The sequence below is a fragment of the Chionomys nivalis genome, chromosome 5 (assembly GCF_950005125.1).
Source record: "Chionomys nivalis chromosome 5, mChiNiv1.1, whole genome shotgun sequence".
In the NCBI taxonomy this organism is placed as follows: Eukaryota; Metazoa; Chordata; class Mammalia; order Rodentia; family Cricetidae; genus Chionomys; species Chionomys nivalis.
Window position 1 is genome coordinate 18,574,092 of NC_080090.1, and position 17,901 is coordinate 18,591,992.

The window sequence follows — 17,901 nt, forward strand, 5'->3', positions numbered from 1 at the left end:
TTAACAATGAAATTGACCATTATACTCTGTCAATAGAAACTTTCTAGAAATCAGCGCTGTCTCATTAAGAAGTAGTGTGAGTGTTTAGCAGTGTCCAATCAGAGGATGCTGTAGTTCCCCAGGGAAGGAATACTAAAGGTGAGGTCTCTACAGTGGGACAGTACCGCTTTCCTTCTCATCCTCTCTTTAAGCTCGGCGTGCACTCTCGTAGAGACGTCTGTACTGTACGCAGGCATTTTCTTTCTAAAAACAGAGAGGAAACTGAACACGGGGGACACCAAAGATTTTGCTTTTTGATTTCTTTGCTATTACACCCAAAGCCAACTTTGCTTTTTAATTACCATAAAGGTTATGGAGTTTTTGCCAGCAGTGTTTCTTTCCTACCGACAGAATGAACTACTAATCTTTAAGGTCACTAGAAAACAAATATCTTAGAAAAGAAGCCTGAAACCACTGTGATCAGCTAACTTCGGAATAACTCCCCCATCAAAGCTGAAAGAACCCTGGCTTAGTTTGATGTATTGAAATGTTCAAAGCTTTCTCCAGCTTGTTAAAAGCCCAAACAGCCATCAGTTTATCAAAGGGCAGCCAGCAATTTCTTGTCATTTTCTGTCCACTTTCATCGGCAATGAAGGGGAGGAGTACTGAGCACATGAAAGTATAGCATCTTAGCTGTTGAATAAGGCACAGTGTTCTTATTCATACATGATATTCGAAATCACTCCACCTGCTTTGTGGGTACAGGGAGAATCCTTTGCTGTATGTGTAGGAATTCCTTGAATTCGCAAGGATTCAATTCTTTTGTGAAGTGAATCACTTATCCTTTTCCACCCTGGCTCAGTCCTTACAACACTAGAGCGATGTGCTCATCCCCCGCAACACACACACACGCACATACACACACGCACACCGCACATGCACACATACACACACGCACGCCGCACATGCACACATACACACACACACACACACACACACACCGCACATGCACACATACACAGTTCAATTGTGAGGTTCTTATAGTCAAAATTTCTTAATAATGGCTCCATGACTGTGAATTAACCATGTTTGTATAGCATGCTTGCACTCCTTTTGTAAAATAAGGAAGCAAATAAACACTAGGGATACAAAGGATACATTTTGCTCTTTGCAAAAATTTCTATCCATTTATAAACAATATATATGTTAGATGCTTGATAAGTGTTTCTTAATTGAAGTACATTTTTCTCCCCTTTCCTGATGCCACCAATGACTTCAAGCATTTATGAGGTTCCTTTACTCGGCAGGGCTCTCCCCACTGGGGATGTCAGGAACACTGCTGTGCAGGCTGACTGCCACATTGGTCTTTTGTGAGAGCTAAAGTTCTTTTTACTTGCAGGAGTGTCAATCAGTTAAACATAGGGGTGGGCAGAGAAACAACTGGGAACCAATATCTTTCTCCCAGTGATTTCTTTACCAAGTAAAAGACAGAGTGGAGGGTTGAACGAGATGATCTCTGGATGTTCTGGATATTCAAAAGTCTGTGACTCTCCAGTTGCCCTTGTAGTCTGTGAAATTTCGATTGGGGTATATCCTCCACTATAAATAAATGTAGAGGTCACGGCTGATTATGCTCAATAGTAGATTAAGATGAAGGGCGGAAGGCTGGGAGTGTCAGTCAGTGGTAGAGCACTTCCTTAGCCCACACAAGCCCTGACTTCTCTTGCTGTTACTGCAAAGTCAGTCAATCCATCAGTCAGTCAACAAATCAGCCAATCAAATAGGATCGTGTTGTGGAGAACTAACTTGTCCTAGGGCCGGTGTAGCCTAGTAGACAGCTACTTCCTTCCTTCTTGCAGTGAGAGACAATTTACATCCAGGACTAATATAAAGTTCCTAACAGTGGAGAAAAACAGAGTAAACCTTGTGCACCATAAACAGTGTACCTCAGTTTCCCCCAGAAGCCTCTCCTTTCCCCACAAATACGTGCTGAAAGTCTAATGTGATTCTCTGACCTTTCTCCGTGTGTTCACAAGCACGTATCCACATATCAGTGGCTAAAATCATCCCAGAGAATCACTGCATCAAATCTTATTTTCAGGTACATTACCTTCCCAAATTAATCTTTTGATAAAAACGCTGCTGTGGACTTACTTGTGATTGTACCCTTTTGGATACATTTGCAAACTCTTTTGTGAACCCAGAAGTCTTGAAGTGGGGATGTAAGACTCAAGAATATTGCAGCGGTCAATTGTCATCCAAGCAGGATGACTTTTTAACCAATGTTCCCGCCCTGGTCCCCATCAACTCCTTGCCAGTCTCTTGAACTGTTGACAGACTCATGTCTCCCCCCACACCCAACAAAAGTACTTATTTGAAAGAAATCTGTTTCACCTACTGAGGTTTCCTTTCCTCTGTTTCTTTATGATCAACAGACCTACGGTCCTGGTGTTTGCCGTGAGGAGAAATTACTTGGCTGACTCCTGGATTTAATCTCTGCATTCCGGAGTTTTCCCACACATTAAGACTATTTCAAGATTAATTGAAGCATGTTAAATTTTTAAAAAAAGTATCGGGATATAGTGATTCATGAGTCAGGTGTTCTCAAAGCATAGGTGTTGTGACTTCCGTGGCTTTGCTGGTTTGGATTTACCGGTATCTCTATTATTTCCACCAACTCGCCTATTTTGAATTTTATAAACTCTTTTCCTTTTTATATTTTAAGGTATGTATAAAAACCAAAGCCTATGCATTTGACGCTACAAACTTCCCTTTAAGGCTTTTGGCGCAGACTCTCACGTGGTTTTGATATAGTGTACTTTTATTTTCATTTGGTTCAAAATTCTGATGCTTTTCTTATTTTTTTTAATCTATATGTATGCAAATTAGTTTTAAATTCTGAGTGTTTAAGGGTTTGTCAGAGACCTCCCTTTTATTGTTTTATATTTGACTTTATTGTAGCCAGAGACTATGTGAGTTTATACTATTGAAGTCACTGTTGCTTCCCTGGAACTTATTTAAAAATCAGAATATAGTCTGCGGGGTGAATGTTCTGTGTGATCAAATGAGGCAGATGTCTGCTAAGTCTTTGCTAGAATGCTCGCTAAGTCTGAGGTCAGTGAAGTCAGCTGCCAGTCATCTTCAGATTTTCTGCATGCATGCTGATTTCTCACCACATAATTCTATTCATTTATGAGAAAAGGGTTTTGTAAAAATCATGGAATAGTTGAGAATTTTTAATTTCTAATTCTGTTTGATTCAGTTTTGTTTTATGCACTTAAGGTTGCTATTAGTTGCATTTATGTCTAATACTAGTCCTCTTGATTAATCTATTTATCATTATGTGATTACTCTTAAATCTTCCGCAATGTTGGCACTTACATTTTAGAAATTTTTCATGTTCTTCATTTACAAAGGCTCCAAGAATACACAGTAGGCTTCACATATAGATACTGATAATAAGATTTTTTATTATATTCTCTATGTTTTCACAGAGATTACTAATTTGTTTTTTATGTTGTAGTTAATCTACTAATTCCCTTCAGTGAATTTACTATGTCTGGAATTCAGATGTATTATTTTCATATTTTATTCATCTTACTTTTTCATAATTATCTTTTTAAATTTATGGAGTATACCTATAATAGTAAGTTCAGTGCCTGCATATAATGCAGTACTATATATCATTTCTGAGTTGGTTTCAACTGATTATTGTCCTCATGATAGTTCCTGAGTGCTGTCAGCTTTAGGCAGGTCTTATGATTTCATCCTGAATGCCAAACACTGAACTTTATTTTGCTGTGTGCTGGACAGCAGGGTGCTTTAACAATATCCTTGAGTTTTAGTCTTACATGTACTTACTTGTCAATAGTTTGAGGTTTCAAAGTTTGCTTCTTTTTTAATTTATTGATTTTACATTTATTTATTTTTGTGATTGCGTGGGTGTGCATGCCATGGTGAGCATATGGATGTCAGAGAGACAGCTCATGAGAGCTGATTCTCTCCTTCTATCATGAGGGTTCTGGGGTGTGGTACCCAAATATTATAGGACCTCCCCCCAATATGGACATTAGGAATGCTAGCTCTCTTTGTCCCTGTCATAGGTCAAAGATTATTCTACTGGTTTCTTTCCAGTGCCATCTCCTGCAGGTGACTGACACACACATGTGCTGATCCATCCTCAGTCCAAAACTCAGTGAGACTTTCTGAAGTTCCTCTAAGTTCTTCCGTGAGCTCTTCCTCCTGCCAACTCTGGCAGCTTTGGTTTTTCTAAACTCCCAGCTTTCTCTCTTTGGCTTGGATTGGTGGAGTATTCCTGCTTCCCCTTTGCTCTACTGTTCTCTGGGGCTCATTCAGAGTTCCTCTGGTTTGTGGCAGGACCCATGTTAGGTTGCGACCTACATTATATATAGCTAGTTAAGCTTTGGAAGAAAGTTAGCATACCTCAGGGACGGGCAGCAGGGCATATGAGTGTCATTCTGAGGACTCTAAAGAATGTGAGGGTAAAGTGATGTCCATCGTAAAGATTCCCCCAAAGCCCTGTGCAGTATGTGGTCCAGATGTTCTGATTTGGTCCTATAGTGAAGTCATTATCCTGAGGCTTGGTTAGTCACCAGAAGAGATGGCTCTGGATCTTCCAGGTGATGCATTTTCCTGGGGACATGACTAAGATCTCAATGTACAGTATGTCCTGAGTTATAGGACTATCACACAGACCCATTGACGCTGTAATGTCATAGCACAGAGGCAAACGTTCAACATCTGTGTCTACACTGATGGAGCACATGAAGGATCTGTTGCCTAACACTAACAGCAATCAGAAAAGATTTGATGTGATGTGATGTGATGTGAAGTAGAAAATGAAGACACCAAAATGAAACACATAAAGGAAAACACTTGAATCTATAGAACAGGTCTAGAGTATTTGGACCTAGAGACAGGAATTAAATACCCACACTATTTCCAACTCGTTGGATCACTTTTGCTGTTGAATCACACAAATGTTTATCTTTGTTGGTACATCTCTCCTTGGAAAATGCATTTTCCTATCTTTGCCAAGATTAGGGGTTAGATACATAAAATGTGTTGTATTGTTAAGACTTTACCATGTTTTTAAAAATTTGTCATCTTGCTTTTGAAAAAACTTGTATCACTCTATGGACCGAGCAGGTTATATTTAGGAACATATGTATGTGTGTATAGACATACATACATGCATGCAACAACTAATGAAAGATGAAGCCATCAATTTAGAGGAGAGTGGGAAGAAGTTGTTTGGAAAGTTTGGAGGGAGAAAAGGGAAAGGACAGATAGTTATATTGTAAACTCAAAATTAAAAAAGCACTTGTAAGTAAATGAAAGACAATATAAATGTTTAAATTTTACTTTAAGCTCATGGGTGCAAAGTCCTCAGTGCTTTTTAAATAATATGCAAGTGTGGTGAGAAACACCTAGTATTTCTAATTCTCAAGCACAATACCGCATCTCTGGTCAGAGGTCTTATAAATCTGTCTTACTTGCAGTAAAGCGCATGTAGTAAATATACCACATTCAAATCTTTGAATGTCAGCATGATTGGATGTGTTTCTTGACCAAGGAAGTAATCCATTTCCATTGTAGGAAAACATCAGTGATGTACTTGATTGGTTTATTTCAAATTTCATTTTTGTTTCATGTGTTGAGTCCATCAGTGAAGTTTGGATTGTGTGCACATTTATTCGTTCTCCTTAAAGCTTTATTCCCTTTGATTCAGTAAAATAAAAACATAAAATATGATTCATACCAGTTTCTGGAATGATCTCTTCAGAAGTTAAAATGAAATTTCTCTTTATAACCTAAAGTTTGGTCTCATGAGACTTTTACACAATTATTTGAACAAAGTCTGTCACTGATGAGATAGAAATTATGTTCTCAGGGCACACTGTCCCAAGAACACATTTTAAAATGAGAACCAGAGTCTGGATTTCCCTTTGACAAATTAAAATGAAAATACTAGCTAAACTGCTCTCAGAGAATTTAATAACATAGAATTAAACTAATAGATGTTAATGGAAGTGTAAAGGGTTATTTCATCAAAGAACGTCCAATAACAAACAAATTAGGTAGGGTTGTCATTTACTGCCTCACCAGGACAAGAACAAAGAGAAACAAATCAATATTGGTGTAGCTTAAGCGTTTGACATACACGAGGGCTCATTGACCAAGCTCTTGGTCTGTACCTGATATGGTCTTCAAGATGCCAGCGTCTACATGCTTATTCTTTAGATAATGTTTCATTTTATTGCCCAGGTTTAGCTCCCTACCCCTGAGACTTTTAGTGAACGAATAATTCTGCATTGCTTTAGACTCCTCTAAAAGCTTCCGTTGTTTGTTTCTGTGCACAGCTTCTAGGGAAAGCATATGAAGTGACTCCCAGCCCACCAGAGTCTGAGCCCAGAGGATTATGTGTGTGAAGCCAATCTAGACTGCACAGTACAATTCTCTCTCCACAAATTAATTAGTATTAAATTAGAAATAGTACTAATTTGCCTTTATATTTTTAGAGTAGAGAAGAAAAAGGCATGCCCCTGTAACAGAACATTAGGTAAGAATTGAAATCTATTATAAGAACATTTAACAACATTAAAATATGGTCAATTGCCAAACCTACACTATGAAACTCATGTATAGAATGGTAGAGTATCGTAAGATTGTTGGAAAGATAGATGCTGGAGAAGAAAAAACCAAGGCAGACAATGATGGCAACCACTGTTGAGTGGCACTGAGATTTTTCTTCTTTATCATGTTTTGTTTTATTTTTATCAAAAAAAAAAACCTAACTACAAGCCAGGCGGTGGTGGCGCACGCCTTTAAGCCCAGCACTTGGGAGGCAGAGGCAGGCGGATCTCTGTGAGTTCGAGGCCAGCCTGGTCTACAAGAGCTAGTGCTAGTTCCAGGAAAGGAACCAAAAGCTACGGAGAAACCCTGTCTCGAAAAATCAAAAAAAAAAAAAAAAAAAAAAAAAAAAAAAAAAAACCTAACTACAAATATTTCCTGACAATTCAAGCAAAGACTATTACCAGGAAATTTGAAGGCTAGGGCAAGATTCTTTTTAAAAAATGTTTTAAATGTCCTTAGAGAAAATAAATCATGAGACAAATATTTAAATCATTAGAGTATATTTACTAAGATCCTTTTGGGGGTTGAAAAATAGTCACTAGGGAGTTGTGTGGTGGTGAATGTCTGTAATCCCAGATGCTGGAAGGGAGAGGGAGGAGAGTACAGAGTTCAAGGTCACCTTCAGTTACAAAGTGAATTCAAGGCCAAGCTGGGCTACCTGAGAGCTTGTCTGGGGAGGAGAGGGGAGGGGAGGGAGGGAGGGACGGATGGACGGAGAGAGGGAGGGAGGGAGGGAGGGAGGGAGAGAAGGAGGGAGGGAGGGAGGGAGAGAAGGAGGGAGGGAGGGCTAAAGAAAAAAAAGAAAAAATAGAATGTATTACTGAAGCTGAGTAAGTTCAAGGGCAAACACATATCCCCTAATATTTAGTAGGAATGATGATACCCAGGCCCCCGCTTCCATTTACTCATCACTTCACCTTCTGCAGTTTCAATGACCATCAGTCATCTGTGGTCAGAAAATATTAGAAACAAATTTCCACAAATAATTTTCTAGCTTTCATTTTCATGCTCTCTAGACTACTATGAGGAACTCTCACACTGCCCTGCTCTGTTCAGCATGAGACGTGAGTCATACTTGGGTTCAGTGTATCCATACTGTGATTGCTATCTCCCCATTGCTTAGCTGTTAACCAGCATGTCCACACCATGTGTGCTACCTCCCCATTGCTTAGCTCTTATCTCAGTTAGCAGATCACTGGTTCAGGTACTGTGGTCTCTACATTCAAGCAATGCTTCTTGTAGATGCTGAAGAACTTGTGATAGATAAAAAACTGGCCTCTTTAATAAATGGCCCTGCAAAAACTGGAAAGCCTCAGATAGAAGACTGAATCCGTATTTGTCATCCTGCACAACAATTAATTCCAAAGTGACCAAAGACCTTAATGGAAGCCCTAACTAAGACTTGGAAAGTATTAGAGTGGGGAGGGAGCAGAGGGGGCATGGGGAGAGGGAACAGGAGGAGAGGGACCAGGGGAGGCTGTGGTCAGGATGTAAAATAAATGAAAAAAAAATCATAAATGAAAATAGATATGAAAAACTACAAATATTAAAAAGAAAAAAGAATAGAGATGTGGTGAATAGGATTGGTTAAAGTATATTATATGAATATAGTTATGAAATATCATAGTGAAACATTGTGTGTGCGTGTGAGAGAGAAAGGAGAAGAGAGAAGGAGTGAAGGAGGAGAGAGAGACAGAGAGATTGAACCTCAGGCATGGTTGCACACTCCTATAATCTAAGCACTTGAGGGCTTGAGGCAGAAGGATCATGAATTTGAGGCCAGACTGGGTAACACAGTGAGACTCGGTCCTAGAAACAAAACAACTACCACCAGTAACCGTCATTTTCCTAATAATGGTCCCGAATTCCAGAGCAGTTATGTTTCTTAACTGTTGGTATTGACCTCTTACTGTGTCTAGTTTATATATAAAACTGACCATAGGTGTGTGTCTAACCAAAATACTGTGTCCAGTCTTTACTGTCCATGAGTCAGGTGTCAGTGGCAGCCCTGGAGCACAACCTTCCTTCCAGCACAAATGATCGCTGTGGGCTCAGTGCAGCCTGTGAGACCACCAATATCAGCATCTATATTGATAGATAGATAGAAAGGAGGGTCATCTTTCTATCTGTTGCTTTCATTGGTTAATTAATAAAGAAACTGCCTAGGCCCATTTAATAGGCCAACCCTTAGGTGGGTGGAGTAAACAGAACAGAATGCTGGGAGAAAGAAGCCGAGTCAGTGAGTCGCCATGATTCTCCCACTCCAGACAGACGCAGGTTAAGATCTTTCCTGGTAAGCCAGCTCGTGGTACTACACAGAATATTAGAAATGGGTTAGATCAATATGTAAGAGCTAGCCAATAAGAGGCTGGAACTAATGGGCCAGGCAGTGATTAAAAGAATACAGTTTCCGTGTAATTATTTTGGGGCATAAGCCATGCGGGCGGCCGGGGGCCGGGGATGCAGCCCCGCCGCTCGTATTACAACAAGCATCTCTTGGGAACTAACTACAAATTTACTACAAATGCATATTCTTTTTTTTTTTTTTTTTTCGAAACAGGGGTTCTCTGTGGTTTTGGAGCCTGTCCTGGAACTAGCTCTTGTAGACCAGGCTGGTCTCGAACTCACAGAGATCTGCCTGCCTCTGCCTCCCGAGTGCTGGGATTAAAGGCGTGCGCCACCACCGCCCGGCACAAATGCATATTCTTGAGGGTCCACCCTGGACCAATGGAATCAGAAATGGCCAGGGAGCCCAGATGTATCTAAAGCCCCTCAGGTAGTTTTAATACATATTGAAGTTTAGAAATGTCTGTTAAAGATTTTGAGTTCTGAGACTGGACTAGAATGATTTCTCAAAAATTAGAGCCTGGCCTGGTGACCCAGGTTTATAGGTCTATGACCATAACTATTTCAGAAACTGAGGCAGGAGGATGACAAATTTAAGGCTTACCCAGGCCACAGAGAGAATTCAAGGAAGGCTTGAATGAAACTCTGTTTCAAAATAAAAAATACAAAAAGAACTGGGTATGTTGCCCAGTGGCAGGGCACCTGCCTAGTATGTGCAAGGTCTTGGCTTCAGTCCCTAGAAGCATGAAGAAGGAAATGAAAAAAGGCATGATATAGTTGATTCCTTTAATCCCAGCTCTTGAGAGTTAGAGGTAGGTAGATCTCTGTGAGTTCAAAGCTAGCCAGATCTACATGACGCATTACAGACAGTCAGAGCTATATACTAAAGTCATATCTAAAAAGAGAAAGGAGAATAACCTTTCTTATAAAGAAGTGTCCTTTCTTGTGCTGTTTTCCATTTTTTCTCTGTCCCTGTCCATAATCAATATATAAATAGACCCAAAACAACATTCTGATGTTTTTGGCGTATTCATATATTCATCTTGTTTCCCTAAAATATTTGGGGTGGCTCACAGAGACGGGTCTCAACAGTGATCAGTATTGAATACGTCACCTAGTTATGACACTGGTAGTCTACATTAAATATCTCATTTCACTTACTTTTCGTCTTCATTGTAACCTTTAAAAGCAGATGTATTCGTTTCCCCATTTTACAGTCACTTAGGAAAGATGAAACAAAGACAAAGGGCGGCACCATTCCTGGCCGAGTCTTCTTGCTGCTTCCTGCCTCCTAACATGGTACAGGGCAACGATCCTCTCTAAGACTTTTAAGGTCACCTCTCTGACAAAGATGACTCTGCTCGCACAACCTAACTGCCTTCTAAAAGACTCTAGCCCAGAAGGCCATCATTGGAGTGGGCATGAGATGGGGTGACATTTTAACATGAACTTCGGAGCTGGGCACAACCATTCAGACCCCTGCAGAGGGAAAGCACGCAAAAACCATTCATCCATGTGCTTACAGCTCTCACCCAATTACTGCCCTCCACCACCTTTAACCATAGAGATAGGGGTACCTGCGATTACATGCTTGGACCTGAAGATGAGGACAACCAGTGGCTTTGCCAGTCAGGGTTTCAACTTCTCATTGAAAATCAAGTGTAAGAACATTGTTTGTGGCAGCGAGTGAAGAAGAAAAGTTATGCCCACCATGCTGGCATCTGTGCTTCTGGGTCTTGTAGCCATGGCCATCATTTGTAGCCTGTATTTGGGTTGGAAAGAAAGACGGGATGGTTCTGAAGCCTGGGTACCACTGTGGGTAGTTTAGCATGCCATAACGTAATCTACTAGAGGCTGAAGAGTGTGTTACGGGAGCAACATAAAAACCTTGGGTGTTTTCTCCCAGAGATCGACCTCTTTCTAACAACCACATACTCACTATGTATTAACCATGTCCCGAAGGACACACGGTGGTGTTTTAAAAAGTCTCAGGGCTTGCGTGGCTTTATGCCCACGGGCCCTAACTTGCGTGTCTTTATGCTTGCAGCCGCTGACGGCTCTTTCCCCTCTCGTTTCCAGTCACAGCAGAAGTGCATTGTGGTCTTCGCTCTGGTCTGCTGCTTTGCGGTCCTGGTCGCACTGATATTCTCAGCTGTGGACATCATGGGAGAAGATGAGGACGGACTCTCAGAGAAAAATTGCCAAAATAAATGTCGGTAAGAGGTAACAACCAAAAATTCTCTTTTAGGGGGTGGGTGAGAAAGTCAGGGAGGGGCCTGGACAGGATGAGAGAAATGTCTGCTGGGATCTGTTTTCAGGGAGACTTAGCAGAAGCCTCCCCCCTCCACAGAGATGTCTGCATTTTATTAGGTCAGGCAGTAACCAAGACTAATTATTTCATCCACTTGACAGCCTGGCCCTAGTATATCCAGAGAGGTGCTTGACTGAATAAAATATTTGACAGCCTGCATTTCTGGAGAGTTGTGTGTAGGATGTTTTGATCCACTCCCTGATGAAGCCTAGCAAATGCAAGTGCCCAGATGGACAGAGAACACTTTCTAGTTGTTTTTGGAGTAGAGGTTAACACATACATCCCAGCATACATTTTAACAGGTAAGAGCAGGAACTCCCCCAGTCAGCTGCAGCTTAGCAAACGGTTACTTATTTGTTTATTCATTTTAATCTAGACATTACAACAGCTTTATTAACCACTTACTATCACAGGGCATATCTTAAGATGTCAGTAATTCATGTATGTCAAGGGTCCTACAAGATTCATTGCCCCCAGCAGATATTCGAATACAGTGTTCTGTTCATGTGGTGATGAAATCAACTAAGGATGTGTTTCTCAGAGCGTGTCTCCATCCTTGCACATAGACGACGGATTGTGTGACTTCAGGTGCATCATGTAGCATCTCTCTTGGATGCTTCCTCACCGGTAGAACTATCACGGCCTAGACTCAGCCCAAGAAGTCTCCTCTTCCATTCTTGCCTGAACTGTGGCTTTTTACATTTTTCTGTTTGTATGTATGTAGGCATGCAGGCATGCATGCTGTGTGTGTGCGTGCGTGTGCACACGTGCACATGCACATGCATTTGTAAATATGTGGCACATGTCCCACAGATTTCAATGGAGGTCACAAAACCTCCCACGAAAGCATGAAAGTTGATTCTATTTTTCCAGGGACTGAACCCAGGTCATGAGGCTCTGCAGCCAGCACCTTTACCTACTGAACCGCCGTACTATTTTACATTTTGAGGTTGGGGCTTGAAGTAGAAACATTCTGCGAAGAAGTTGTGGTTGATGTCACACTAGAAAACATGAGTGCTCATGTTGATACGCAGATGCAAACCACAGTTTACACTCATGCTTAGCTCGACTTCACAGTTGCTGTCAGAGTTGTGTGGCCTCTGTTCAGCTTTACAGGGAAATCTCCTAACGAGAGATCTCGTGGATAGCAGTGTCGTCATGGGTACACACATTTTATCCTGGATATGCTCCCTTGAAGCTGAATGTTCTAGGGTAAAACATGTTCTGTAAAAGCAATGAATTTTTTTTTTTTTTTGGTTTTTTCGAGACAGGGTTTCTCTGTGGTTTTGGAGCCTGTCCTGGAGCTAGCTCTTCTAGACCAGGCTGGCCTCGAACTCACAGAGATCGGCCTGTCTCTGCCTCCCGAGTGCTGGGATTAAAGGCGTGCGCCACCACCGCCCGGCAAAGCAATGAATTTTTTTTCCATCTTTGATCCATTGTTATCTAGTTACCAGGCAACTGGTGTCATATATACAGAACAAAGGACACAAGAAATAGACATGCATTTTGGATTTTTATTCTCAAAATTAAAAATGTGTGCCGAAAGCACATTTCTTTATTGGGCGAATAGGAGAACAGTTGAACTGGGATTGCTATTTAAAAATAAAAAGCGATAGAACAATAGCACATGGCTGTTGTCTTCTGCTGACGCTGTTTGTCACACATCAAATCGGAGCACCAGTGGACTGGGGTCAGGGAGGGACAGACAAACAGCTACTCTGTGGAAGCACTGTACCCTTCTCTTCCACCTCACTCTGCAATGGAGACACCCGCAGTCCTTTAAGTGCAAATCCCAGTATCTGAAAAGAAATTATACACAGGCCCAACGATAAAACTCCCTTAAGACAAAATATCCCTACGTTTTCAACCCTCAACCTTAAGAGGTCTTGCTGGGTGTTAAAAACGGCAACAACGAAGATGGAGTTAGACTCACCCCTTGTTTTACTTAGAAGAAGGTATCCTTTACTCTAATTTTTGCTCTTTAAATTTTTTATTAATTTTTTTCATAAAATATTTTTGATCATATTCTTTCCCCCTCCCCCAGCTCCTCCCAGATTCCCCCCCGACAGGAAGGAGAGTGAGTGGAGACGAGACTGTTTTCTAGGTGGTGCAGCCCTGAGCCCACGGACTTTAGGTATTTATTAGTAAGATAGAAAACAGTACCAGAGGGCTGGAGAGATGGCTCAGAGGTTAAGAGCACTGGCTGCTCCTCCAGAGGTCCTAAGTTCAATTCCCAGCAACCACATGGTGACTTACAACCATCTGTACTGAGATCTGGCGCCCTCCTCTGGCGTGCGGGCATACATGGAGGCAGAATGTTGTATACATAACAAATAAATAAATCTTTAAAAAAAAAAAGAATTAAAAAAAAAATCAGTACCAGAGTCAAATTCCAGAGGCGTGGCTTTAAAGTAATTGTTTTGTTGTTTTCCTGTGTTTTTGTTTTGTTTTTGTTTCTGTCTTGGGTTTTGTTGGTGGTAGTGGTGGTGGTGGCATGTGTGTCGGGTGTGTGTGTGTGTGTGTGTGTGTGTGTGAGAGAGAGAGAGAGAGAGAGAGAGAGAGAGAGAGAGAGAGAAACTCCTTTGCCGTGGGATTGCAGACTCTGGTTACTACATGGTTGCGTGATGTAGCCATTCCTGTAGATGACCATATCTTCCAGAACTCTCTGCCCCCTCAGATCTCTCCTCTGCAGCCTCCTTCCCACGCCCTGCATTTCTATTTCTTTTCTGCACTGTCAGCCATTTTGTGCTTCTTGTGTGTCTAACCAGGAGCATCTTGCTCCCCAGCCCCCACCCACTGGGAGGTCTCTCTGCTGCCCATCCTCTTCCAGTGCATGGGAGGCATGTAAGGCCTGTGAGGTCTTACACCTGGATTCAGTTCCCACACCATTGTTCCACCATCTTTTCTGATCGTTCCCATCTGAACATTGAAGAAAATGTAGTGAATGACCAGGGCTTTGAAATAAGGATCAGAATCTAGACTGCATTCTGTCCTCTCTGGGTTCTGTTTGCTTGGGTACAAAATTAAGTTTCTCTTCTACTGTGAGAAAGCCTGAGAGACTTAGCAAGGAGGTTTAAAGCCGATCGGAGAGTCGGTCACAATCGACCATGGCCAGGACTACAGTGGGATTGTCCGAGGTGTGTGGGGAGCGACCTGACACAAAAAAGACATCTGTCCTTGGAGTCTTCATCCCTTGGATGGATTATTACAGTGATTTTAGGCTCAATTCCCTTAAAAATGGAAAAGCCTGTTCTACAAGGTCTATGTGGGTTCAGTGAGTTGTCTAAATCCATAGCAAAGTAATAAGAAACATAACAAACAATATAAAAGTGTTCATTCTTTCCCTGTTTGTTCCACAGACTCCAAAAACCCTCTTCCGTGTCCCCTACTAACCTCTCACTTCCAACTTGCCTTGAATCTGTCTTTCGCCTGATTTTAGTCTTTGCTTCTGTGGAAATCTATGAATACTCACCTCATAGGAACACGGGGTACCCTCCAAGCTTATGATAGTGAGAACTTGTTGTCGCAAGGGAATCAGTACCACCAACTGTCTTTCCAGAGATTCTGAGGTGGGCATAGCAGTGGGAAGAAGGTGGCTGGAGTCTCTCAGAAGGGAGGCTGCCTATGTGGGGCAGCGTTGGGTGACCAGCATGATTTGTGAGTAGTGAGAGGAAGATTGCTTGCTTTGCTCTGGTTGGCCCTTGATCTGAAGTTGGGGGCGGGGTGGGGGGAGTCAGGAAAGCTGGGAGTTACTCACTAATTCCTAGCTGCTCAGGGCCAGCGATCATCTAAACTATTGTTCAGCTGCCTGCAATGTCATTGGAGATAGCAGTCTCATTTCCTGCAGGCCTGGCCTGGTGGTCCAGGGAGTTGGTTTCTTGGGCAAGTTGCTACAAGATATGGCCAGAGTTGAGTTGTGATCTCACAGTGGCACAGCTGCTATCCCTTTGTCTATTCAACCTTCATCCCATAAACTCCCAGGTACTTATCTGTCCCTTTTAAGGGCTCATTGGCTTATTTGTTCTTGTTTTGTTAGAAAGAATCTTATGTAACATCAGTCGGCTTTGCCCTGCTGATTTTCCTGCCCAAGCCTTCTTAGCACAGGGCAGCAACTCTGGCTAGGGTCTTCTGTTTTAATTTGGCCAAACTCCTGCTAAACCACAATGCCCACCTCCATGCTTCCTCCAGCACCAAGTGTGGCTTGCCTCCTTGAAGCATACTGTTAGTTTTTACTCTGGTCCTCCAGGGCATCTGTGTCCTCAGAGTGTTTGAATCCCGTGCTTTCCAGCTCTTTTTTCTCCAGTCACAGATAATACTAATAAAAATGCCCAGGCTGTTCCAACAGAGGTACATCGCCGCCGAGCTCCTGAGACTGGTGCAGCCCAGCAAGAGGAAGTGTTCTGGTTTGTAGGTGCTCTCCGTCAAGCCCGCATCACTTCACCTTGTCTACTTACTTCTTCAGGCTCCTGCTCTCCCCACCTCACCCCTTCTCTGCCTCTTTTCTGACTTTCCTCTGTGGTGGCACTCATTGTAACAAGTGAAGTGACACTACTCTCCAATGGCTGCAATCTCACAGAGATCCAGTTTCTCTGTAGGCTTCTCTGCTCCTGGCAGTGTTACCAGAAACAGTGTCATGTGACCAGAAACAGTGTCGTGTGACCAGAAACAGTGTCGTGTGCTCAGGGCAACGTTTGCTGAGATCTGTAACTTAGAAAGTAAACACCCTGATTTGTCTGTCTGCTCACTCCTGAAAGCTGAAAGCAGCCTGGCAGCTCTCTTCTCTGTGTTTTGACAGCCTCTCCCCAAGTTCTTTCCTTCCCTTGCTCTTTTCCAAAGATCTCCCTGCAATCCATCTTGTCCCACTCACTAGCCCATCTATCCTGTGATGGATCTCGGGTCTGGATCACGCTGCTCAGTCAGCTGTCCCAGCTCTTACACTTTTGTTAATGTATCTTGCCATCATCTTTTCTGTCTGCTTTGCTTGATTTGTCTCACGTGTTACGTTTCTGATGTGTGACTGACCTAGCAGGAGATAATCTACACTCTCCCATCATTCTCCCATGGAGTCTATAAAATGCAAACTATTCAAAAACTGTCCTCCCCGTACCTTTTATTTAAGTTTAAAGATGGAATCTTGCTACGTTACCAAGGCAGCTTGTTCTTGTGTTGGTATTGCATCCCTTGCCGTCTTCTCTTTTGAGACTTACCTCTTATAAGGACACCTGCCTGCCTTCTTGTCATTTCAAGATCCCTGGTCCAGAATCGCAACCAAGTTTGATTAGTCATATTTTTACTACTTCCTACATATACATGACCAGCTGTTTTGTGGCAACTTTGGCTTCTATTGGTGACATTGGCATTTTTGATTCTTTGCTGCATACCAGACTGGATTTAAAAAAATCCTGAGTAACCCACATGTTGTCATCCCCAATCCTGCCATCTTATATAGTACTTCAAAGCTCAGTGCTAAGCTTTTATTTTTTATTTATTTATTTATTTATTTATTTATTTATTTATTTATTTATTTTTGGATTTTCGAGACAGGGTTTCTCTGTAGTTTTTGGTGCCTGTCCTGGAACTAGCTCTTGTAGACCAGGCTGGCCTTGAACTCAGAGAGATCTGCCTGCCTCTGCCTCCCGAGTGCTGGGATTAAAGGCTTGCGCCACCACCGCCCAGCAGCGCTAAGCTTTTAATAGGCAATAATTTTCAGGTGATCCAAGTACACATTACTGCACAGTGCTGTTCATTGGTGTAATATGTGTGACTTGAGCCAAATATTGTATCTCCATAATGGAATTGTCTGTGGGGTAACAACTGAGGATTATGAGAGCAGAAACTAAAGTGTAGAAGATACGACTAGAGCCCGTCATGAAAACGAGTTATCATACAACCACACAAAGTTCTGATCTCTGCTTCTTGATGGGAACAGTGATTGACAACAACCAGTTTTGCCTTTTTAGTGATAATATCCCCTGTTTCCCTAAGAGGATAATCTTTGACATATTTTTTCAAAGAGGAATTCCAGGTGGATAGGTGCCTTGGCTGTTCAGTGGTATAGAAAGCATCTCTGTCTTAGTTAGGTTTGCTATTGTTCTGAAGAGACACCACGAACATGGAAACTCTAATAGAAGAAAACATTTAACTGAGGTTGGTTTGCTGTTCCCAGGTTTAGTCCATTATCTTCATGGCAATGTGCAGGCAGACATGGTGCTAAAGAAGGAGCTGAGAGTTCCACATCTTGATCTGCAAGCAGCAGAAGCAACCATGTGCCGCGTAGCTTGAGCATATAAGACCTCAAAGTCGGCCTCCACAGTGACACACCTCCTCCAACGATGCAGCACCTCCTCATAGTGCCACTCCCTGTGGGCCAAGCCTTCAAATACGCGTCTGTTCAAACCACCACAAGCTCCTTGTAGAATATGTCTGCACCTAACTTCATTTACATGGGTCCACAGAGTAGGGTCCGTGGGTCTTAGGAAGACTTAACTGACCAATGTTCTATGATTAAAGTGTCCTGTATTTGATTATTGTTTTCACCAGTGTGCCTGACGTGTTCCTCCCCTACAGATGGGGCCAGGGGCTGGAGACTTCAGGAAGGAATGGGGTTT

The 17,901-nt window shown here is 42.2% G+C and overlaps 1 protein-coding gene across 2 annotated transcripts in view; it reads left to right on the forward strand.

The window, feature by feature from the left end:
• Pld5 (phospholipase D family member 5) overlaps nt 1-17,901 on the forward strand; it is a 325,180-nt gene that overhangs the window by 130,407 nt on the left and 176,872 nt on the right. The window contains exon 2 of one of the 2 annotated variants that reach the window (XM_057770618.1): nt 11,062-11,198. In XM_057770618.1, the coding sequence (XP_057626601.1) occupies nt 11,062-11,198 (137 nt within the window). Of the gene's footprint in view, nt 1-11,061; nt 11,206-17,901 lie in introns of those variants that run through there. The other variant, XM_057770619.1, reaches the window with a different exon arrangement.